We start from the raw sequence: 24,745 nt of genomic DNA, 5'->3' as shown, positions 1-24,745 counted from the left end.
TCATCGTCTAATTGTGAGTAGTTTAATATAATTTTTAATAAGTACATATATGAATGTCGTGGATAGTACAGAAAAGCTAAATTTGTATATTAGAATTAAAAAAAAATTAATAGTGTTGTATATAATGAAACAGCAATGCTACCTATATATTCTAAAAAGATTGTAAATTTTATATTAATTCTCCATCTAAAAATCAATATTTTGCTTTTATCTTTTTAACTATTTTTTTTTATAAACTATTAAAAAATTTAAAAAATCACGAATCTTGGGACAAAGTGGTGTAGGATATACACCACTTTTTAGAACATATAGCTAGCATTTCTCAATTTTATGTAGTGCACGAATACGAAGGTGTGCATAAACCGATAAACACCTTTTTTTTCTTTAGTAAAAAAGAAAAAGAGATAGTGATTCATAATGGACCAGGGCCGGACAGTAGTTTCTAATATGTCCTGCAACACTAAAATGATAATAACAATAATAATGATAATTCAATTCGATAAAATGTGTGTTTAGATTCGTGTTTTCCATCTGATCAATCTGCAAAATGTACCGCTGTAATATTATTTCGATTTTTCCATCTGATCACACCAATGCTTTAACAAAGAGGATTCCTACAACATGTTAGAACAGTGAAGAATTCAAATATTGGGCTAAGTACCGCCAAAAAGTGCTAATCAACATCTACGAAATTCGATACAATTCCATCAAATGAAGTGTTTTAGTCTGAATGTTCTGCCAAATTGTTTCAGAAAGCGGAATAACGGTAACATGCATATTATGAGTGCCGACTTCTAGTCCGCAAATGAATAGCTCTAGAGGCCATAGATCGGAGATTGGCGCTAGCAGCGTAGAGGGCACTCCGCTGCTCCTCGCGGCTGCTCCGGAAAGCTACCATGAACTCTTCCCTCTGCAACCGATAAGCCAACGCGGCATCCTCCGATTGGCGGCTCGGCGCCGCCCTTCTTCTGCCCACCCGATCCATTGTTTCAGAAACTTGGGTGTAGCTTCTCATGCTGCTGCTTCTGGTGATGTCGCTGTTGCTTCGCTCTGAACCTTCGGAAGAGGGTTCGGTGCTTTGATCAGAAGTGATTTTTGGGTCTGTGGAGCTCTTCCTCGCCCCGACTTCCTCCGGAAACAGGAGCTGAATTGTGTTCCAAAGAACTGTGTTCACTGTGCAAGATCTCCCATTGCTGTAAAACACACATAAAATGAATACATTGAACTCGATTCTTACAAAACCCTTTCATATTGTTAACAAAGGAGCACTCTTTAAGGTGAGATTTTTTGTTTTTCTTTTTACCTGATCAGTTGCCTGCATTTAGGACACCTTTTTCCGCATTTAGCTGCAGCACACTTTAAGCACTTCATGCAGAAGCTGTTATTAAAAAGAAAAAAGGAAAAAGGATGTTTTCAATTCGCTAATAGAGGCTAAAACAGAACAAGTTGAAAACTTTGCGATTGAGCAAATAGTTGCAGTGATTATATCAAATCTTACTATCATTTTACATCCAGTAATCATATACAAAATNTGTTTGGAGATTTGCTTCGAACCAAGCACTACTCCCTGTGGGCACAGGTAAAAAACCAATTTTTATTGAATTTAGTCCTTCAAATCCATAGAAAACTTTGCGATTGAGCAAATAGTTGCAGTGATTATATCAAATCTTACTATCATTTTACATCCAGTAATCATATACAAAATTTTCTATGGATTTGAAGGACTAAATTCAATAAAAATTGGTTTTTTACCTGTGCCCACAGGGAGTAGTGCTTGGTTCGAAGCAAATCTCCAAACAAATCTAGCAAACACTAAATTAAATTAGGACAAGGTCAATAGAACAATCCAAAATCGAGACAAGGAGAAACTAAAAAATGGCTTATTACGGCGCAAGAAAGCTCCTCTCTCAGCCGATCCATACACGGGAGCGCGTTGCTCGAGAGCTTCTCCGGTGAAGCCCCCTCTGCTAATGGCGGCTTCTTCTTCTTCTCCTCAGCAGCAATAGTCCCCATTTCTTTTCTCGCATCACCCGAGTCTGAATCAATCGAAACCCAAAAATCAAATTTGGAGAACCCAACGAGAATCAATTCAACATTTTTACATTTAGACAAGAACAAGATCGAACCTTTCTTATCACTTAGCTCGTCATCATCAAGAGAGAGAACCACGGGGGGGACCAAATTCGTGGACCGCCTTCGGGATCTTCGTTTCCTGCGAGAACCGAAAGAGCCCATTAGAGATCGAAGGAGCACCGAGGAGGATGGATGGGACGAAATGGGTATTTGGAAGTCGACGAGGACCGGTTGGAACTGGTGCTCGGAGGGGATTTGAGGTGGGGATTGGAGCGTCTCTTGTGACGGGACTCTCGCACCGGGGTGTCCTCGACGACGAGGCTCGCGAGCAAGAGAGCTTCCTCGTCCCACCCGGCCATGGCGGCCACCGACCGGAACCCCGGGCTTAGGACGCTCTGCTTGATCATGGCGCCGGAGAGGTGGGAGGAGGAGGAGGAGGAGGAGGATGTTCTTGGTGAGGTGGTCTTGTTAGTGTTTTCCTTCGGTGCCATTGATCTCCTAAAAACATGTGAGGTTTAGGAAAGGAGATACTTTTGCTCTTTGGGGACGGGGAGAGTGTAACGGTCGAATTTTTTGAATTGGGGGCGTAGGTTTGTACAGCCATAATTAGTTTTAGGTTAAATTATAGAAAACCTCCCTGTAATAACCCGCTTTTTCACTTTTCTTCCCTGACATTTCAAAACCTACATTTTGCCCCCCTGTAAAATGAAAAATGTTTACAGGAGGTTACGGTGTGTAAAATGACCATTTTGCCCCTCGCCATTGTTGTCTTCTTCCCTATCCTCCTCAGCCGCCCCTTCATTCTGCCGTGATTCCCACCTCAATCGGTCGCGATTTCTCTCCATTTTCTTCTCCACCTGCTCCCCTTCTCCTCCTGCACCCTCGCCATCCTCGATTTCGGCGACAGTAGGAAAAATCGAGGTGGGTGACAGTAGAAGAAGGGGAAAGAAGGCGAAGGCGAGGCGGCGGAGGACGACGAAGGGGATGTGGGTGAGGGCGTGGCAGTGGAGGACGGCGAGGCAGCTAGGCGGCGAGGCGGCAAGGAGGCGGCGAGGTGGCGAGCCGGAGGGAGGCGAAGCAACATGGAGATGGCGGAGGGGTATTTTCGGCATAAAAATATATTTTTTAACGGAACCCTAACGGTAGGGGGTGAAGTGAACATTTTTTATTTTACAGGAGGGCAAAGTGTAGGTTTTTAAATGTCAGGGAGGGAAAGTGAAAAAGCGGGTTATTATAAGGGGGTTTTCTGTAATTTAGCCTTAGTTTTATGCTAAATATCTTAACCATCCACTTTCTTAACAAATCAAAAAATTTAAAAAAAAAATTGTATGACTTTTTCTTGATTTGACTATCCAATCGTTCAAAATTTTAAGAATGATAAATTGCAAGTTTGATTCTCAAATTATGAGTTAGGTGATACTATAGTCTTTAAATTTTAATTTATTATAATTTTTACCTCTAACTTTCAGAGTTATTATAACCATATTTCATATCCCACAATTTAATTTATTTGACACATCGTTGATGTAAAAATGACGTGGTGTTTTAATTATTATTATTTGTGCACCATTAATTACTGTACTGCTATATAACCTAAATAGTTTATCAGATTTGATTGCTACGGAAATGAGGCAACTAATTTCGAAAAAAAGAAAAAGAAAAAGAAAAAATAGTTGGAAACCGTCTACAAAAAAATCTGCCAGATTATAACAATCAATCTAAGATAAGTGATGATTGTCCACACAAATATCCTCCTATTGCTTCGCCAGCAATCTACCCTTATTGACCACTGCCAGCGGCTTACCATTGATCCCTCCGAAAATTATATTGTTCCTTTCTGCCCATGTAATCCATAAGCAAGCTACAACTAAAGATGTGTTCGTCACCCTTTTTCTATTACGATCTCCACGCGTTGCCCTCTCCCAAACTTCACCAACATCTTCACCAAGGGCCCATTCCATATCCCCTTCGTCAACCATCACCATAAGATATCTTTTTTGGATGGATTGTTCGTTGTAAGGGATCTTTTCTTAGATAATACGCTCGAAGGTTAAAAGCTCTTGTAATACAAATAGAGGAGGTGAATGTTATTGTGCTGATGCAGAATAACATTGCAATCAGCCACCAGGCCAGCAATTGTCCAACTCATTGCACCCAAGTAATCACAATAATAACTGTTTTTTTTTGTTTTTTTTTTTGAATCACTGTTAATGGTAGTTCAACAACAGAAAAGGAAAGTGACAATGTTTATAGCGTGTAGAATTGCATAGATCTTCTCCTCAGCAATAAAATTTGTCCAAATAATCTCTGCAGTATCAAACACAATGCTAATATCATATTTACCTGCAGCTCAAATGTCATCTACGCAGCATCGAAAATCATTCCCTTTTTTTTTTTTTTTTTTTTTTTTNCTTGTTTACTTTTAAAGAAACTAACTTTTTGAAAAATATTTTTTTATATTTTTTGTAAAAGAAAAATTGAAAAATAAAAATACTAGATTTCTATAAAATTTTAAATTTTTTTAAATTTCCAACCTTTGACTTCTTCCGCATGCTTGTTTGCGTGACGATTAAGCATTTCCGTAGAACTAAGCCTTTTTGATGGTTTAATTTAATGACTTACAAAAGTCAATGTTACAGTTACATAGGACAAATAATTAAATTAATTAGAAAATGAAAGAATAAACTGGGTTTGATTGGTTGACAAGTGTAACAATTCTGGTATTTTTTTTTTTACCCAAGGAGAAAAGTTCTATATGTGGAAATTGTAATTTAATTTGTTCGTCTATGATAAGGATGTATATCTTTCCTCAAAAGAAAATTCCAAAGTTCTGTACATGTAATTAGATATATATTTGGACACGTTACGTAAATTTCCCCGTTTTAAAGGTTAACTAATTGGACTAGCAAACCAGCTAGTTAGTTATCGTAGAATATTTAAGTTTAAATTTCTTAGAATCCTTAAGTTTAAATTTCCGTATTCGTCATTCAATAGCACAAATTTTAGAGTTAATTTCATACAATTTTTTGTAAATATATCAAATAGTAAATATATTTCTACAAAGTTTAATTTTTTATATTTATTTTTACAAAAGTCTAGTAATATCCGCATTCGCTTCTCTGATTTGTTACCGTTAAAGCATTATTTATATTTCGATAAAAGATAAGTGCAATGGCACTTTTACTATCACAAATATGTCCTTTCAGAAACGTAATTTACTGCTAGAATTATATAGTAATATCCTCCCAAAAATCTCCGGTGGTCATTTTTTTTTTCTACCTTCACAAATAATTAAAAAAAGAATAAAAATGTTAATTTATCTCATTAACTAATCAAAATTAAGTATTTTATTTATGGTTAACTGTATAAAGATCGTAACAGCATGAAGATATTTAAAATCGTTAAGACTTTTGTAGGAATAAATATAAAAAGTTAAATTTTATAGAAACATATCTGCTATTTAATATATTTACAGAAAACAATATACAATTAACCTTAAATTAAAATTCTGTGTTTCATCTTCTTTTGATATAATTCATCCGATTTATATTGTGCACGTGAATAAAAATTATTTTGTATTAGATTTATTTTTTGGTACCAGTTTGCAGGTGGCGGAACCGCCACGTAAGTTATATTATTATTACAAATTGAGGTGGAACCTTCTAACCTCTCTCTCTCTCTCTCTCCCATTTGTAGCTCAATCATAGAAGCTTCTTTATATACCAGGCTTTGTTAGGTGTAACCTTTGACAATATATTTTGAAGGGAACTATGCATACGTTACGTACTGGGCGGCTACCTCGTTGTTTTCTTCTGGTCGTCGCCTATTTCGTGTTGAATAAAGCCAATAATAATAATCTAGCACACTAATGTTGTATTTTGGTTACATGGCACCATTTTCTTAGTTGTGTATTGGTATTGTTTTCTTCTTCTTCTTTTTTTTTTTTTTGGGTTTTTGAATAAGACATTTCAACAATAACCCTATACCTTGACCAATTCAATCATCTCCAGGTTATAAACTGCAGAGCAGAGAACTCTCACCTCATACCAAAACCCCAGTAACCAAAGCAAGTATCATCTCCTCTGCTACCTCTTCAAGGAAATGGCTGCAACTACTGCAAGTTCTTCTCTCGCCGTTCGCACCGCGGTGCTCTTCATGGCGGTATTGCTGATGAGCGCGTCTGCAATGGCTGCGGACGGCCCCACACCCCCGCCAACTGCTGGTGGCGGAGGTGGCGGAGGTGGCGGAGGTAGCTCCTCCGCCTTCCGCGAGATCCCGTCAACCGCTTCCGCCCTCTTCGCCGGGCTCGCGTTCCTAATTTCACTCTTCTACTAGGTTGAAGAGAAGAGGCCTACTGTTAGTTACCTTCCTGTTGTTGTTTGCTTATATATTGTTTCCCTTCCATGTATTTCTCCGGCTTGTTTCAGATTACTGTTTCATTGGTTGGTTGGTGATTATCTTTATTGGTAATTCTTATAGTTAGCAAGTGAGATGTTATTTCTTTCTCTTCTTATATATATAGTTGTGTATTAAAATGAACTCTTTTGGGTATCTTCAAAGCTGATATCTAAGCAGCACATAGAGTAGAACTAGATAATTTTACTGCCTTAGAAGAGACGGAGATGAAAAGAGCAAGAGGAAAACAAGAAGAAAGGGCAAAGTGATATCAACGGGCATGATTTTGAAAGCAAGCATATTAGGTTTACTAAATTAGGTCAAATTTATTTAATTTTGATAAATCCGCTTGTCAATATCAAAATAGATTATCAAAACCAAATCTGTTGATATCATCATTTAAAGAAAAAGAGAATTTGGATTATCATGGATATTTATTTATATAGAATGGTTCGTGCATTTAATGGCATAACACGTGCCAAAGAACTTGACTGTCATTAACACAAGTTAAAGCAGATCAATACATCCTCTCCCTGTATCTCCCTTCCTCTCGCTCTCTCTCTCTTACTGCATCAAATGCAGCTCTGCGCTCTCTCTTACTGCGTCAAATGTAGCTCTGCGTGGTTGAACGTACTAATGATCAGTAGCCGTAGCCTTCGTCGTGCAATAACTTAACTTCAGGGAGGAAGGTTCCAGCTCTTTTCCCAATACCTAAAATGGTTTGAAAAAACCCGTACCGTCTAATCTACAATATCTAATACGAGAACTCATGTCCGCGAGAAGATATATACTTCTTGACCCATATAGCAATATCCTCGGCACAGGCCTGAGCTTGCGGCGTCTTGAGCAGGATATCAAGTGTTGCAAACTCATGGACTGCGTCCTTGTATTCAAGGACCGGCGCATCAACATTCACCTTCCGGAGCTCCTCGGAGTAAGCGATTGCGCGGTCCTTCATCCAGTCGTGCTCCGCGACCACAGTCAAAGTCGGGGGCATACACTTCAATGGCGGGCCCCTTCCAGGTACTAAAGGGTTTGCGGCAGGATGGTCTAAGCTGAACTCTTCCTCAGGTAAGAAGAGTTTCCAGGCAAGCAGGCACGTCGGCTTGTCGTAGAAGTAGGAGTTTGCTAGCTTTATTTCCGATTGAGTTGGGACATTGCCAATGAAGAATGGGTACATTAGAACCTGCGCGACCACTTTGACGGGGTCTAATAGCTTCCCAGCCTCGACTGCCTTTCGGGCCACATAATCTGCGATGTTTGCTCCGCAACTTGCGCCGAGGAGAACACACCTGTTACAGCATAGTAGGAAGGAAATTTAGAATAGGGAGCACTTCGTAAGAGGGAAAATAATAACCAGTGAATTAATCAACTTCATGAAATTTGAAAAGCAACATTGAAGGATCAATTTCAAAACATGCCAGATTATAGCAAAAGAATAACCAACAGCATGAATAGGTTATTACAAAAAGAGGTAAGAAAAGCATTTGCACAGGGGTTAAAAAAACGATATTTTCTTCAGGAAGAAGTTACCATTGGTACAGCATAAAAAGGATAATGCATAACATGAGTACCAAAATTAAGCTAGCCATGTAGTGTTAGTGTCTAACATATCAATCATCTAATGTGCCATCTATTAGCAATTGGTTGATATTAGTACACTTAATATAGTGCTTCGAAAGATTTTTTTTTAAAATTTTTTGATAATACAGAAATGTTCACATTCTTCTCTGTTTCTTCTATGACGGCAGAGTTTAGTAATACCTTGTTTTAATGTTTAGAGTTTATCTACTCACTGCATGGATTAGACCTCACTTGTGTGTCGCTTTTAAACAAAGATTCAAGCAGAGAATATTTAGTCAAAAGTTATAAATCTTCAATCACATTAAAGAACTAGATATAAGCTTGTGTATTGCCTTTAGAATTGCCAGTGCATGTTAGTTGGCATGCTATTTGGCATATATGGCACAGAAGCAACTTAAGGTATATCAATGTGCATACCAGTGAAAAAGTTGCCTAATCGGTGTCTATCAAGTTACATCAACCTAAACTCGATCAGTGTCTATGCTCTAGTATTAAGGGGGCCACTAGCTGAATTATCTCTCCTAATGAATCTAAGATGTTCACCATGTCATACTTGAAATCAAATGATGCTTTATGATAATAGCACAAGAAGAATGAAATCAAAACGACTTTTCCTTAATGCAACCTGGCAAAATCCAAGAAGACATAAATTGAAGAGAAAGCTCAAACAAAGCATGATATTAGTTGAAGCAAGGTTAACACCATCATAAATTTGTTTTGCTTAAGGTGTTATATTCATTAAATTTCATTAGATATTGATGAAATGGTTTTAGTATATCATAGACGGTCATTGGCTAGATATTCCGAACAGAAGGAAAAGGAGGAGGTAGCAAAAATGTGTTTCTTTCTCCAAAATTGCACCATTGCCCGTTTCTTCTCATATTCCATGAGTTGATGATAGACCTCAAATATCATTTCTTTCTTGTACAAGCAAGGCCAAGTAGCTGACAGCATATTGAAGCGCGCGCGCGCTCTCTCTCTCTCTCTCTAGCTTCTGATCCAGTCAAAGTCAGGCGCGAGGCGCGGAGAGGCACAAGACTCTCCTGGAGCCTAGGCGCGAGGTGCACTGCGAGGCGCGTGCCTCAAGAAGGCGAGGCTCACATTTACTAAGTTTAGTTTAATTTGATGTTCTACATTAATAAATTCCAAATAACCATCAAAGAGTAAAGAAAACACATGCATATAGTTTAATTTGATGTTTTTGCTTATGCTGCAGCTGCTTCTTATTTTCTACTACCATTGCTGCTAGTTGCTTGTTCTGGCCACCGCTGGTTTGCTGCCGCTGCTAACACAGCTACTGTTGGATGCTCGACAGAGAGAGGATGTGGGAGAACAAGAGATGGAGAGGAGGGGGCGAGCGGCTGGTTTTTTAAGAGTTTTGTGGGTTTCTTTCAAGATTTTTTAAGTATCTTATCGGGTTTAAAGTATAAGATACAAATTCAAAATCCGACAACCCGAAAACTTACATTTTTTAAAAATTTCTTTTAAGATTTTTTAAATATCTTATCAGGTTAAAGTATAAGATGTAAATTCAAAATCCGACAACTTAAAAACTTGAATAAAAAATCCCTATAAACTTAAATATTGCAAGGCGCGCGCCTCAGGCACGCCTCGCGCCTCTTGAGGCACGCACCTCAGGCCGGAGGCGCGCGCCTCAGCAATAGTGCTGCTCCTCACTATTGCTGAGGCGCTGAGGCCTGCGCCTCGCGCCTAGGCGCGCGCCTCAGGCGCGCATTTTCAAACAGTGCTCAATGAGAAAATAAAACAAGAAAACAAAGAGGGCAACTCCACTTTATTTTCCTGGTTCTTCATGATGCTTCGTTTGGAAACATGCACAGATTAAATCAATAGATCGCCCAATCGATCAAACAAGCTAGCCTGGGAAATCGGCCAATGGAACAAAAGATTGTTCTTCTAACTCAATTTGATTTAGCAGTAATTTTGTGCTCCTTAATCCAAATTCTGACTTTCAGTTATTCATATTTCTATGCTTATTATCCTCATGATCATTAACATGATACAAATTGGCAACCTCCTAAATCTATGTATGCAGTTAATCCTTCAAAAAAACTTCATTGACTGCAATACTCGTCATTCGTACATGAAATCCCTATTTATAGTTTAATAATCCTACACAATATTCAATTTCAAGCAACTTTCAAAAGCACATACATACAAGATCACAGATATCTCACAAGACCATCATATTCAACACAGCTAAAACTCCATAGGATTATATTCTGCAAGTAGCAATAACTGGTTATACCTTTGAACCTGCGCAATCAACTAGCCACATATTTAAGTACAAAATGAACATAAGAAGACAATGAGAAGGCGTATTCTTAGCCCTCTTTCTTCAGCTATCCTTAAGCTATTAAAACTTACAGTACTAGACATTGTTCGGCGTGTCATAAGCATTCAGAGCTAATTTAACCAATTGCATCACCTAGTCCGGTACCAATGGGCATAAAATTTTGAGCACAAGCTTCCACCCCTTAATTCTCACCATAATCCTACAACATCACCATTTTTTTGTTTTTTTAGTTTGCAGTATTATTTTGCAATTCAAACAAACTACACATCTTTATCCTACGATGCAATAAAATGAAAGTGACCATGAATATTCTACAGATCAAACCACAATTGCGCGAGCAATGCTAAAGAACAGCAGGAGGGCAGAAAGGAACCTGGAGACATCGGCATGAGCCGCGAGCCACGGCTCCACCAACGAGGCCCCGAAGGCATCGACAATGTAGCGTTGCACACCGGCCTTCGCGGTCACGGCCCCAGCGCCGCCCCCGGCCCCGAGCCTGATGCTCCCCATCGACTTGCTGCATTCCGCCAGATTCGCCTGCTTCGCGAGCCAATTGAGCACCTTGAGCCCGTCCTCGAAAGCCGCGGGGTACCGGCACTCCGGCGCGAGCCGGTACCCGACCGCGATCACGATCGCCTCGCAATGCCGCGCGATCCGGCGGCAGAAGAGATCGTTCGCGGCCGAATCGGCGCTCCCGGAGACGAACGCGCCCCCGTGGAACTGGACCACCACGGGGAGCCGCCGCGCCGCCGCAGCGCGGCCCCGGCCCCCGCCCCCATCGAGGGCGGGGAGGTACCCGCGGTACGCGGCGGCGCCGAAGCTGGCGCGGCGTGACAGATCGGGGGCCGCAGCGGAGGGCGGCGGAGCGGGAAAGCTGTTGCGGCGGAGAGGGGGGTGCTGGTGGGGGGAGGGGGCGAAGAGGGAGGGATCGGGGAGGAAGATGCGGACGGAGAGGGAGGTGAGGGGGTCGATGTGGATGTCCTTGGTGGCGACGCCATCGGCGTCGGGGCGTGATGATACCCCGAAAGGGTTTCCTCCGGCGGCGGCGGCGCCTCCTCCTCCGCCGCCGCCGGAGGAGGAGCCGGAGCCGGGGAGGTGGTGGAGGCGGTGGCGGAGGAGGAGCTTGAAGAGGACGCTGTAGAGCTTGATCCCTACGCTGGGCATGGCGTCGTCGTCGTCGTCGTCGTCGTCGTCGGAAGAGGAGGGGGAGATAGGGTGGGAATCTGGGTGGAGTGAGGGAGGGGGAAAAGGGGTGGGGCCATGGGAGAGGGGAGGGGGAAGCACGGGATTGGGGGGGGGGGGGATGGGGAAGGCGCTTCTTTTTGTTGCTGTTGTTGGCGGTGGCGATGCTGATGGTGAGTGTGAGGGTGGTGGTGAGCGCGGTGTGCCAGCTTGTCCCTGCAGCGCTTTCTTATCTTCTTAATTTAATCTTTAATGATCTAATCTTCCTAATCTAATCTGACTAATAATGGTACCCTGCGAATTGATTAGTAGAATTTTTTTTTTCTCATTTTCTGGTAAAAGATTAGAAGTTTAAAGCTTAATTTCGTTGGGATTGCGGGGGAGAATATATCACATACATATTTTTGTTTAGTTTAAAATTAAAATATTATTGGGATTGTAATAATCTAATTTTATCATATTAGTTTTATAATTTTTTTTAAAAAATAAAAAAGTAACTCTTACATTAGATAAATTTCAATGTCCCGTCAATACCAAATATTATTTCGGCCCTTTTTGGAATGTTTTTGATGAGATGACTAGATGAGAGAGCATGTCCGTGATGGTACGAGATCCTATAAAAAAATATATATAAAAAAGCTAAGCATTGGTTTATTATTTTGCGATTCAAAACGTTGTGTCCTATTTTTTTTTATATATATATACTTTTTACAAGATTTGTCGCTAAAAATTAAATAAAATTTTATAATATTATAAATTACATGATTTTTGTTTAAATAAAATTTGTTTCTAAATTTTTATTAAGCTTGTAAAACCATTACAACAATGAAAGTAAATTATGACCTGTACAAGCAGAGAAGAGGAGGAAATAAGATTAAACACTATAGAGATCACTTCATATATAACATAAATTTTAAATTCAAAGTTTAGTTATTTTATATTTTCAATAAAATTTATTTTTTAAAAAATTAAACGAATAGCATGCTATCTTTCTCTCAAAATAAAAAAAAATATTGACGCGAAGCATTAAAAACCAAATAAAAATATAATATTTTAATATTTTTAATAATAATTTAAAAATAAAATAAATAAGAAAATACGATGAGGTATATCGATCATCTAGTCCGTAAAATAATAAGCTGTAAAAAAAATATTTTAAATCTTATTCCAAAAAAAGTAACTTCTATTATTACCATCCATATCCAAAATGAACCAAAATGTTATCGGTTAATCAATGTTTTCGAGCCCTTAAAATTAATGTAACTTTTAAACTTCAAATTTTTATCGGATTAAAATTTCAAATCATTCAAAAAGCCGTAGTATTCTGGGGTACATTCTAAGGTACACGTAGCAGTATAGCCCAGGTGCTTTAAAAAGTGTGGGTTGTTTGGTTTTTATTAATGATGATTAGTTGAATTAAGCAGCGCATTGAGTAGATCGATGGCGCATGTCGGTCAGATTGTGGGCCCCTATTCGCTGGTCGTACTGAGAGATTGTTGCACGAACCCTGTGCATCCGTACATCATATGTACCACACTAAATATTGGATTATTAATATTATCTAATTAATGGACGTGACGAGCAATATCTAAAAAACTTAAATAATATTTGAAATTTATTATTTGTTCATAGTCTTAAAAACTATATATCAGGAGTTAGCATTTTAAAATTTATTGTGTAATGTTATAGTATATTTTGAGATCATAGTACTGTAGGTTATGAAACCAATTTCACAGTAAGATGTTAGGTCGGATCAAAAGTGGGGAAAAAAAGAACTAAAAAAAAATCGATGCCAAAAATTTTTGAAAGAAAAAAAGATTGGTTCTTTCCCCTTTGGCCTCGTAGAGGAGTACCAAAGGAACACTAGCGGAAATTCTCCTAAACTCAGAGAAAACTCCATCGTTATTCTAATTTTATCAACTCAAACTGTGATAAGAAAATAGAATGCTCTGGATAAGATCTTACTCTCGAAAATTAGATCCGCCATGCAGAAGTAGAAGGAAAGAGAATCGCTATTTATATGTCGATTAAATAGCCGAGATGCTCCTAGTAATGCATTCACCGATTTGATCTACCTAGATCAATCCACCAGCTTGTACAGTTTGCCGGTGAATACATAAAAATAGGGGTTAATTTTATTTGTACCCTCACAAAATTATGAAATATCATAACTACCCTTTTAATTTTTTAAATTTCACAAATACCCCTCTAAATACAATATTTCTTTCATAAATATCCTCGCCATTACTTTTTGCTAACTTCTGTCGGCATAGCATTTTTTTATTTGATTTCAAAATATGAAATTACCATTTTACCCTTAATTTGTTCACTTTTTGTTTAAAAATCAAATTTTTTTCACTTATTTTTTTGATATTTATACTAAAACTATCAACTATAGGTCATTTAAATAAATCCTTGAAGTTTTTATTAATTTTCTTTTTTGAACAGAAACTTATTTAATTTTATATACTACGAAGTTATTAAAATTATTAAATTTGTTTGAATCATTAATGGATTAGATGAAATCTCTAATTTTATAATAAAAAATCATTCAATTTAAAGACTTTAATTAAAAAGTTAAATTTAGAAGGCTATTTCACAATGGGTTGTAATTGAGGGGGTCTCCATATATTCAAAAAAAAATTTGTGAGAGTGGTGATTAAATTAAAATAGAGGGTACAATTGGTATTTTGAAACTAATATAACAGATTGCTAGCAGTGAGGGTATTTTTGAAACTTTTCCATACTTTTGAAGGGCAAATATGAAATTTTAAAATTTTGAAGGGTATTCATGAAATTAGAGCTGCTTGGAAGGGTATTGAAGAAATTTTTCCTAAAAATAGGAGTATGATTACTATACTCTTACGAGTATAGAGCCCTTCATACTCATCGTTTACGATGATGGAGATTTTGAATCGACGATTCACTCCGTCAAATATGATATAGAGTATTTAAAATTTTTAAAAAATAAATTTCGTAATTTTTCAAAGTCACGATAAAATCCATCGATGGGTATAAATAAACAGTCGAAATAGAATGATATCCTAAACATAGATGATTGAATTCTTCAATTTAAGATCGGAGTTATTGATCTTTTATCTAAATAGTGAATAAAATTTCTATCAAAAATTTAACCGATTCTGATTGTTTTATATCGTTAAACTAGCAACTATTTTATACCGGTCGTTAAAAATTATCAATTTTGCGAGCTTTTGATCGTAAGATAAATAATGTCAAAAAATTATAAAATTTGATTTCTAAAAATTTTAAATGATCTAGATAACGTTTAACAGTATGGATCGTCGATTCAAAAACTCTATCATCGAAAATAATTTATGAGTACGAAGATGAACGTCGTCACAAGAGTATAGCAGCGGGACTCTAAAAATAGTTCACTAATAAATAGATGTACAAGTCATCAGGTGACAAAGTGAGAGAAGCATATCATCTACCAAAAGCCTTTGCTCCCTGTCTGGCTGTCTCCATTTGCAAGTCCCCAGTTGAAAAATAAAATATTTGTTCCAGTTAGACAGTGTTGGTCAATTCCTACTTGTATTTGTTGATTAATTGATAGGATGGAATCACCAACTACTTAATATCCATCTTATGTGAATGGAAAGTTAGTTGCTACAACTTCTTGCCATATCACTTATCCTGGAAAAATCTCTAAAAATATTTGTATTTAATTTTTTACTCTCGCTGAACTAATAAAATATATCTAATAAGAAACTATTTGGTTATATATAATTAAAACTAGGCTAAATTACAGAAAACTCCTCTGTCAAAACCTGCTTTTTCACTTTCCCTCCTTGTCATTTAAAAATCTACACCTTGCCTCCTTGTAAAATAAAAAATGTGCACTTCACCTCCTACCGTTAGGGTTCTGTTAGGTTTCCGTTATAATATTTATTTTTATGCCAAAAATACCCCTCCGCCCCTCTTTCTTGTTGCTTCGATGGCTTCCGGGACGGCGCCCTCGCCGGCCTCGCCCTCCTCCACGAGCTCAACCTCCTCTTCGACTGCCCCTCGACGCCATCTTCCTCAACTCCAACCGCCTCCGCCGCCGCCGGCCCATCCCCTCCAACCTCGGCGACTCCCCGGCCTCCATTGTCGTCATCGCCCACAACAAACTCGGCAGCTGCATCCCGCCCTCCATCGGCCGCATGGCCGACACCCTCAACGAGATCGTCCTCCTCGACGACGGCGTCGTCGCCTGCGTCCCGCCCGAGGTCGGCCTCCTCCGCCGCGGATGAGGAGGATGAGGGAGAAGACGAAAATGGCGAAGGACAAAATGGTCATTTTGTCACACCATACCCCCTTGTGAACATTTTTTATTTTATAAGGGAGCAAAGTATAGATTTTTAAATGACAGGAGGGGAAAGTGAAAAAGCAAGTTTTGACAGGAGGGTTTTCCGTAATTTAGCCACTGGAATTATAACTGCATATTGATGTAAGTATATTGTTTAGTTTGATATACTCGAATCAAACTGCTACAATTCGAATTGCAAATAGAGTGTAACTGTATCAATTGATACGGTAGACTTTTTTATGATAGAATTTTGACGGTGCGGTGTATTAATTGTACTTAAACAACGAGTAAACTGGTATGTTTCTGGAAACACGGAGCTTTCTTGCTTCCAAATCGTTTTCGATATTGGGATATTCGAATTGATGATCGGCTCCGTTAAACTTGATCTAAAGTATTTGAAGTACGTAAAAAATAAATTTTGTGATTTTTCGATATCATTTGCCTAGTGATTAAAGAGGCTCAAAATCAATAATTTTAATGGCCATGGTGTGCCATTTGCAAGTTTAGCGGTGTAGAAATATTCAAATCACATAAAATTTTGATAGAAAATTCTTTATACTATAGAAAACAAGATCAATATTTTTGATCTAAAATTTTAATGTCATATCATCATATTTTGTAAGATTTTTATTTTCAGTCGTTAATTTTAAGCCACTTCGATCACTAGGCAAATGATATCAAAAAATTGCAAAATTTATTCTCTAAATACTTAAAATACTGTAGATCAAATCTAACGGAGCTGATCGTCAATTCGAAAGTCCCAACATCGAAAACAACTTGGAAGCACGGAGCGCTCCGTGCTTCTAGAAGTATACCAGACGTACTCCTTAAACAACAGGTGCAGGCAATAACTTCTCTTTGAACATCTAGATTGATAGTTTGAACATCTAGCAAGCGTGATGGTGATGGCGTTACGGGGAGTACGCTACTGTGGATGAACATTTTTTTTTTTTTTAACTAATTAATTAATGAGGACACCTTACCAATAGACCAGGTTAAAAATAGACTTATTAGTAAATGCTTTTTAACATTTTTTTAGTTGGAATTTTGAGAATTAATTGAGGATTTTAAAATTAACATTGTTATTAGCTGCTAGCCTTAACAGTTAACGAAATCTGTATTTAGAATTTATGGTTAGATCTAACAAAATAATAGTTGAATTTATCTAAATCTTTAATAACCAATAAACTAACCTATGTTCAAAAAAATTAAAGTTTATTTGAAATAATCATAAATTAAAATTCGCCAGTAGTCTAGAACTACAGACCAAAATCCGAAACTCTTGTCTTTTTTCTTTTCTTTTTTTTTCGTTTACTAAGCATCTTCCTCTACGCGGAAAAGATGTTGCACGAGCCGAGCTAAACAAGCGCTTTGTCACGGACTTAGTAATTTTGCTCACAAAAATCCGTACTACGGATTTGGGTGGAACCGAAATTTTTCTAAGTTCCTGACGACTTAGACCAATTAGTAATAACCAAGCAATTGGCCTTTTGGGTTTACTAGGATTGGGCCTCAACAAGGCATAAAAACCCAAGCCCATCGATATTGGGCCGTTATTGGATCGGGCCCAAAGTGGGTATCGCATGAGCCCGGGCTAAAAAGCAAGTTTTTCTGGGCTGGACAAGCATGGGGAGGGAGAAGATAATGAGAATTTAATCATTTTAAAGATTAATAATCAATGATCGGAATATATATATATATATATATATATATATATATATATATATATATATATATATATATAATGAGGTTGAGGACGTAAAAATATATATTTTTTGGAGTAACCGTAATTAATATATCCATTGCGATATGTCCATCATAGTATCACTTAACAAAACAAACGAAAAACTTATCGTACAGTGATAAAAATTTTCCCATTCCCTAGAGTCCTCCAAAATATTGTTTATATAGGTTCTTAATATTTTTTTTTTTTTGAAAAAATTACACATTATGTTTTGAGTTGAATCTATAAATCAATCGGAATGCTCTATATTATGAGTACTAACAATATTTAACAACAAAATAATTAACCAATTATATTGTAGTGACCGGAAAGGATGATAGTTAAGATAATCCAAAGCATTTACTATTTTTTTACTTAGAGCAATACAACAATAAGCTCTCCAGAATATTATCTTTGTATATTATTAATTAATATGTTAATGCTCGTACTAAAAGAAAATTTTCTTTTTTGTAAACATGTTTTGAAAATGTTGTATAGATTTTTTTTTTTTACTGCAGTTCATGTTGTTAATTCAATTACTCAATTTTTAACTAAAAAACGACAACATATCGGCTGCTAGAGATAGAAAAATCAAATAAAACAAATAATCAATAAAAATGCAGCATTAGAATGTACTAGTACACCAAGTGTACACAATAGTTTCTCATAATTACAAAACATAAAATCAAGTAAATGAATATTTCTGTAGTAATCAAAATAAGAAGTATTTTTTTTTGAGAATAGGTAGCACGCTACCTGCTTCATTTATTGAATAGATAAATTTGACTACAGAGGTGAGGCAACAAGAACCTCAAGAAAAACAACACCCCAAAAAAAAAAAAAAAATTCATAGCAGATCTTTCCACGAAGTTAGGAGTGCCTTGAGCCTTTGAACGGCTAAATCAGGGTCAAACAGTAGGTTACAAAAAACATGATTGTTCCGGGCCTTCCAAATCGTCCATCAGTATGCGACCAATTCTGAAAGTCCATTCCTCCTAGCGCGCACCGTAGCTCCACCCATCTACTTATCCCAAACTACAAGCACGCCGTCACCTACTTCCTCCGCCCGAACGTCCTCGAGTCCCATCACTATGGTGTACTTGGTAAAAACGCATTGAGTGAATAGATGGTCCACTGACTCATCGTGGGCCCTGTAGAGCACACAGACTGTGTCTCTGGTCCACCCTCGCTTAACGAGGTTATCGGTAGTAAGTGCAAGTTAAATAGTTATTTCTGCATGATCTTTACTAACATTTTTACCGATCAATAATTAGTACAGATAATATCTTTGTACCAAAGCATTTTTCACCAGGCAAAACTTTCAATGTGAGACAAAAAATGAAGGAAATGCCAATGTCTGGGCAACAATCTTGCAGTGCCTGTCACTTTCATTAACTATTTGAGGAATCAACCAAAATTTCTGCTATTCTAGTGCTAACTCAGTGCAGCACAACTTCTTGTTATTAATTATGCATTTTGGGCCATCCTCATTCCTCAATAATAGAATCTTAAAAAGCTCGTAAATACTCATAATTAGAACTAGACTGAAATACTATCAATAGCACCAAGCTATTGGTGCTATTAATTTTTTATCCTTTGGATTGAAAAATGTGTGGTTAGGATGATGTAGACACTCTAGGGTTGAGTGAGTGGTTGATTGAATAATATAATTTAACGGATAAAAATAATCAAATGATTAAATCTAACGGTAGAAAACTCGATAGCATCAAATCCTTAATATAATCGATAGTATCCCAGGCGGACTCCTTATAATTATTCTAATCACAAAAAGAAGCTTCCTTTTCGTGAAGGGAGAAGAAGTTGGAGAGCTCATTTGGCTCTTCGGCTAGCTACGGAGTGAATAGTATGGTTCTTGTCTCTCGATGATAGAATCGCAACTAAGTTGGCAAAATCAAACGCTCGCGACAATCTTACTAGTTCGGATCTACTGTATACTTACAGAAATGGAATATAATATTTTTTTGAGATCGGGGCTTAGCGAAGAAGTAAGACTCCTTATCATTGCGAACAAAGACTCATGATTTATTGTTTTTAGAGAATCTAAAAAGCTAAGTGACTTTTAGTCTCTTGCCTATGGCTACTCGGTTTACTGATTATATTTATTCTTAGAAAATCTTTAAACTTTGGTTTTCACACGTTGTGATGTTTCCGGCTTCCACAGTAGTTCTTGAAAGGATCCAAAATTATGTCTTTATAAGTTTGTATCACTGTTAAAGACGGACAGGTGATGAATTTTATGATGCGCGTGAGATCGTGCTGTACTAATTCTGAATGTGGTTGAAACTCTCCGATCTAAGCTCTTTTCAGTTGAATGTTTTGTAGTCTAATTGCTTAATTTTCACTCAAAAAACAAATAACCAAGTTATTGAACGTGCTCTATGATCTAATGGCGCTCGAATTCGAAACACCAAAAATGAAACGCCCTCCGATCGTCGCATTCCATCGAGGCTAATAAACTTTTCTTGCATCATTCAATATCGGTGATCCGAAATTTAGACGCATTCACTTTTTCGTAGCCACATATATATATATATATATATATATATATATATATATATATATATATATATATAGAATTGAGCTTCTATNTTCATTCAACGGCCGAAAACTCAATAGTACCAAGAACTTGGTACTATTGATAGTATAGTAGCATAATTCTATATATATATTGAGAGAGAGAGAGAGAGAGAGAGTAGGACTAGTGTACGATTAGGATTATGGAGGTTTCAGTGCTTCAAATCTATTTTCGATGATAGAAATTTTAAATCGACGATCGGCTCCGTTAGTTTTGATCTAGCAAATTTGAAGTATGTAGAAAATAAATTTTGTAGATTTTCGATATTATTTACCTAGTGATCGAAATAACTAAATATGGATGGCTAAAAATAAAAATCTTATAAAAAATCATAATATAGTACTAAAAATTTCGATCAAAGATTTTGATCATGCTGTAGTTAGTACAAAATTTTTCTATCAAAATTTTATCCGATAGAAATAGCATACACATCAACCATTAAAAATAAATTGATTTTTAATTAACCCTTTTGATCAATAAATAAATTATATCAAAAAATCATAACATTTATTTTTTTGGTACTTCAAATACGTTAGATCAAATCTAGCGAAACCGATCGTCAATTCGAAAGTTCCATAATTAAAAATAGCACAAAATTAAGCACGAAAGCCACCGTACTCCTAATAGCACACTAACGCTACTCCATATATGATAAAAATCAAGTGAATGACATTATCCGAATTTCAATAACATAGTCACAAAAAATAATAATATTTGAATACCTATTTCTTGTGTTCTAAAATGATATTAATTAGCAAAATTTGTCAAGTGACTAAATCCAATATCTTAAACGTTTATATAAAATTAGTCGGATCAATTAAATTAAACTCGATCAGAAGGATTCAATATATATACATACATGTTTTCCAAATTAATTTGAAAAGATATCTAGCTATTATCTTTTTCAGGCACAAAGATGAAACTTTTTTTTTAGGTTATTATATTCATTTTCTATTTAGACTATTCCTTTGCACGTGATTCCTATTGATTCTGAGCACAATATTTATTCTAAAGCACAGTTGGGATAAGATATTATTTGCTGTGGACAGATCAATCAATGACCACTCGCCAATGTTCCTTGCACTGCACTCAGTGCTTTTTTTTTTTTTTTTTTTTTTTTAAGATATCACGTAACTCGCGTTATCTGTTTTGTTTATTTTATTTAAAAATAAACTTAGATAATAATTGAATCAACTAGAATTCGAACTTGAAACCTCGGGTACCAACCGTCAAACTCTTTGTCACTTTATTCTAGGGACAGTCGATCTCCGCGTTTAATGTTAGTGCAGTAACTGTATGGTCATATTTACGAGGCTATATTAAATGTTAGTGCAAGACTAGAGGATGATCAACATTTAAAAGGGTATTAAAAGCTAAAAGTTAATAATCCAAAGATAAGATAAAGGCTAAATTATTGAAACCTTATAGGTAAACTTTTTTTTTTTCCACTTTTTACTATAACTTTTAAAAATTATATTTTTTTTCCTCCAACATTTCAAATTATTCAATTTAACCTCCCTCCATCAAGTTTCATCATTGTTCCGTCTATTTCTTCTAATTTATACAGAAAATATTCTTCAAAATAACATATATATATTAAAAAATTATTTTTTTTATAAAGAAGTAATGATAATATGTCATTTTACTCTCTCTATTAACACCATACCTTTTTAAAAATATTTCTCAAATCTTAAAGGGCCAAAATGTATATTTTTAAAAATTAAAAAGAAAAGGTAAAAAGGTAACTATTTAGAGAAAAATTTTCTGTAATTTGGCCTAAGATAAAATTTAACGAGAAATGGTTTGGGTTTCCTATTTTTGAGTACATATAATTTTATCGATAAGTTTACATGCATATATGGAGGGATTAAAAAGTTTAGAATTGCACATGGGGTCTATTAATAATATTTGAAGTTTAGTAATTAATAATTAGTGTGTAATAATAATATTGTCACATAATCAATAGTATTATAAGATACACTTCAATACTTCATTGGGGAATGGGGGTACATGTAAGAGCGCTTAAATTTAATAACTTAAAATTTAAAATTTAAAATTTGAAGTAAATATTTGAGTTGCATTAAATTATTTTATTGTTATATGTTTAAATAAAAGGGTTTAAGTAAATTAGGTTATGAATCTTGATTGTAACCAATTTTAAAAAATTGAGCTAAAAATATAAAAGATTAAACTTTGAGAACCAAAATATATATTATACGTCTTATAGTTTGGGAATTTAGCCAAATAAAAAATAAATACGGAGACATCGTGCTCCTGAGTAGTAGGGACACAGATGGATCCGGGTTGGTGGAGCGCTCCTGCCTCGATTTGTCTCGAATGAGAGGATAAGTAGGAACAAAAAATATAAAAAAATATAATTCGTCATGAATTCGTTTCGATCTGTCAAGTAAATAAAATGAGAAACAAAATTTTTATTTTTTTAATCTGTGTTGAATGTTGATTCGTCAAAAATTCGCTAAAAATTCTCAATCCAAATAAGAATGTAAGTAAGAGCAAAAAAAAAATAAAATAAAAAATAATTCGTAAAAAATAAAATAAAAAATAGTCCGCACTCTCCCATCCTGATCCTGATCCGCACCCTTTGCGTCCCTGCCGAATATCACATCGGGAGGTGTTTTTTTTNTTTTTTTTTTTTTTTTTTAGTGACTTCCCGTGTCCCCGGCGTCCTCCCTCTCTGTCTCTCTCTCCATCGATCTGTGTACTCGCGCGAGCACGAAACAATGGACGAAAGTTTGGAGTTTGAGGCTGAGGTAGTGTCCATGGAGACTATCAAGCCGTCCACGCCCACCCCGCCGGAGCTCCGGAGCTACACGCTGGGGTGGGCCGACCAGCTCGCCCGCGTCTACCACCTCCCCGTCGCCTTCTTCTACCGGGGCTCCCCCCAAACACCTGCCGCCGAGCGCATCCGGGCCATGAAGTCCTCCTTGCCCCGCGCGCTCTCCCGCTTCTACCCGCTCGCGGGCGAGCTCGTCCTCAACACCCACGTCCGCTGCTGCGACGCGGGCGCCCGCTTCCTCGAGGCCCGCGCCGACGCCGACCTCGCCGACTTCCTCCGCGGCCTCCGCGGCCTCCACCACGTCGAGAAGCTCCTCCCCTGCGCGCGCTCCTGCTCCGCCGCCGGCGCCGAGGGCGCCCCCCTCCTCTCCGTCCAAGCCACCGCCTTCCGCTGCGGCGGCCTCGCCCTCGGCGTCTGCGCCTGCCACAAGATCCTCGACGGCCGCTCCCTCTTCCTCTTCCTCCAGTCCTGGGCCTCCGCCGCACCCGACCCCGTCTTCGACGGCGCCGCGCTCTTCCCGCCGAGCGAGGACGTCGTCCCGGAGGAGGACCAGGCGCGGCCCCCCGGCGCGCCGCCGCTCGTGCGCAAGGGCTTCGTGATCGCCGGGCCCGAGGTCGCGGCGCTCCGCTCGGGGCTCCCGAGCTCGACCACGCGAGTCCAGGCCGTGTGCGCGCTGCTGTGGCGCTGCGCGCTGCGCGCGCGCCCTCCGCCCGCGCGGGCCTCGGTGGCGTCGCTCCTGGTCGACACGCGCCCGCGCATGGCGCCCCCCGCGCCCAACGCCTCCTTCGGCAACCGCTGCTTCTCCGCGGGAGCCGCGGCCGCGAAGGCCACGGTGGAGCTCGTCCTGGCCCGGAGCGGCGCCGCGAGGGGCGTTCTCGAGGAGGAGCTCGGCCGGTCGGCGAAGATGATGAACGCCGACCACACCCGGAAGCTGCGCGCGCCGGACGGGCATTCGTCGGCCTACGCGCTGATCGTGGACGGGGTGATACGCAGCCGGGGGTTCGAGGGCTTCGACCATTACTTCTTCAGCTCCTGGCTGAGCCTCCCCTTGTACGAGGTCGACTTCGGGTGGGGGAGGCCGGCCTGGGTTGGGACCACCGCGCGGGTTCGAAACCTGTCGGTGCTCATGCCGCGGTCGCCGGAGGTGGACCCGAGAGGCGTGGAAGTGTGGGTGACGATGGAGGAGAGCGAGATGGCCGAGTTCGAGAAAGACGAGGAGCTCCTCCAGTTCGCGGCTCCCTTCAGAGTCGTCACTCCTCCTCCGGGACGAGCTTAGATGTATTGCTGAGTCTAAATTAATCTTTTGATTCCTGATCTGACGAAACATGTCTTGGTCGTTTTGGCGATTATGCATGTTTTGGTGATTGGCTGCTGCATGCATGTTGTTGCTGTTGAATAAGATTACGGTCTCCGTTCTTTATTCTTAATGCAATCGTTTAATCCGTTTTTTGTTTTTTCAAATAAGAGATCTACGTCTCGATTATTTGCTAGCTGTTCTACTTTGGGCACAAGAAACAACAGTACGTACAGTTGCCTTTGGTTCTGTATTATTTTCGCACTTACTTTAATTAACGCTGCAGTGAAAATTGATGCTGAAAAAGTAAAGGTCATTATTCACTTTTAAATTTTAAATATGACTGACGTGGTTTCACATTTTTTTCACTTTAGCACTATATAATTTAAAATATATCAAGTTAATATTCTGTATTTTTATTTTTATTTTTTCGTTAGTTTTTCTATTAATATTTCGATAAATTATGTACAAAAAATTT

At 38.1% G+C, this 24,745-nt stretch overlaps 3 protein-coding genes and 1 long non-coding RNA gene across 4 annotated transcripts; 2 read left to right on the top strand and 2 right to left on the bottom strand.

Moving 5' to 3' along the window:
• LOC109723355 (LON peptidase N-terminal domain and RING finger protein 3-like) lies at positions 587–2,564 on the bottom strand. The gene is made up of 6 exons (XM_020251691.1): positions 2,302–2,564; positions 2,127–2,212; positions 1,888–2,036; positions 1,753–1,802; positions 1,304–1,378; positions 587–1,193 (listed from the first exon to the last, which is right to left on the bottom strand). The coding sequence occupies exons 1-6, from the start codon at positions 2,562–2,564 to the stop codon at positions 779–781; spliced, it is 1,038 nt and encodes a 345-aa protein (XP_020107280.1). The 3' UTR covers positions 587–778.
• Positions 5,845–6,612, top strand: LOC109723119. Its single transcript, XR_002219622.1, has 2 exons — positions 5,845–5,987; positions 6,084–6,612. It is a non-coding gene; the product is annotated as an uncharacterized LOC109723119 (long non-coding RNA).
• Positions 6,884–11,627, bottom strand: LOC109723117 (probable carboxylesterase 11). The gene is made up of 2 exons (XM_020251338.1): positions 10,740–11,627; positions 6,884–7,760 (listed from the first exon to the last, which is right to left on the bottom strand). Exons 1-2 carry the CDS (start codon positions 11,528–11,530, stop codon positions 7,223–7,225), a joined length of 1,329 nt encoding a protein of 442 aa, XP_020106927.1. The 5' UTR covers positions 11,531–11,627; the 3' UTR covers positions 6,884–7,222.
• On the top strand, positions 22,762–24,516 carry LOC109722778 (vinorine synthase-like). The gene has a single exon (XM_020250915.1). The coding sequence runs from the start codon at positions 22,918–22,920 to the stop codon at positions 24,247–24,249; it is 1,332 nt and encodes a 443-aa protein (XP_020106504.1). The 5' UTR covers positions 22,762–22,917; the 3' UTR covers positions 24,250–24,516.

The sequence above is a fragment of the Ananas comosus genome, linkage group 17 (assembly GCF_001540865.1).
Source record: "Ananas comosus cultivar F153 linkage group 17, ASM154086v1, whole genome shotgun sequence".
Taxonomy (NCBI): Eukaryota; Viridiplantae; Streptophyta; class Magnoliopsida; order Poales; family Bromeliaceae; genus Ananas; species Ananas comosus.
Note: the sequence above shows the minus strand (reverse complement) of the source record. Positions and strands in the feature narration are given on the sequence as shown.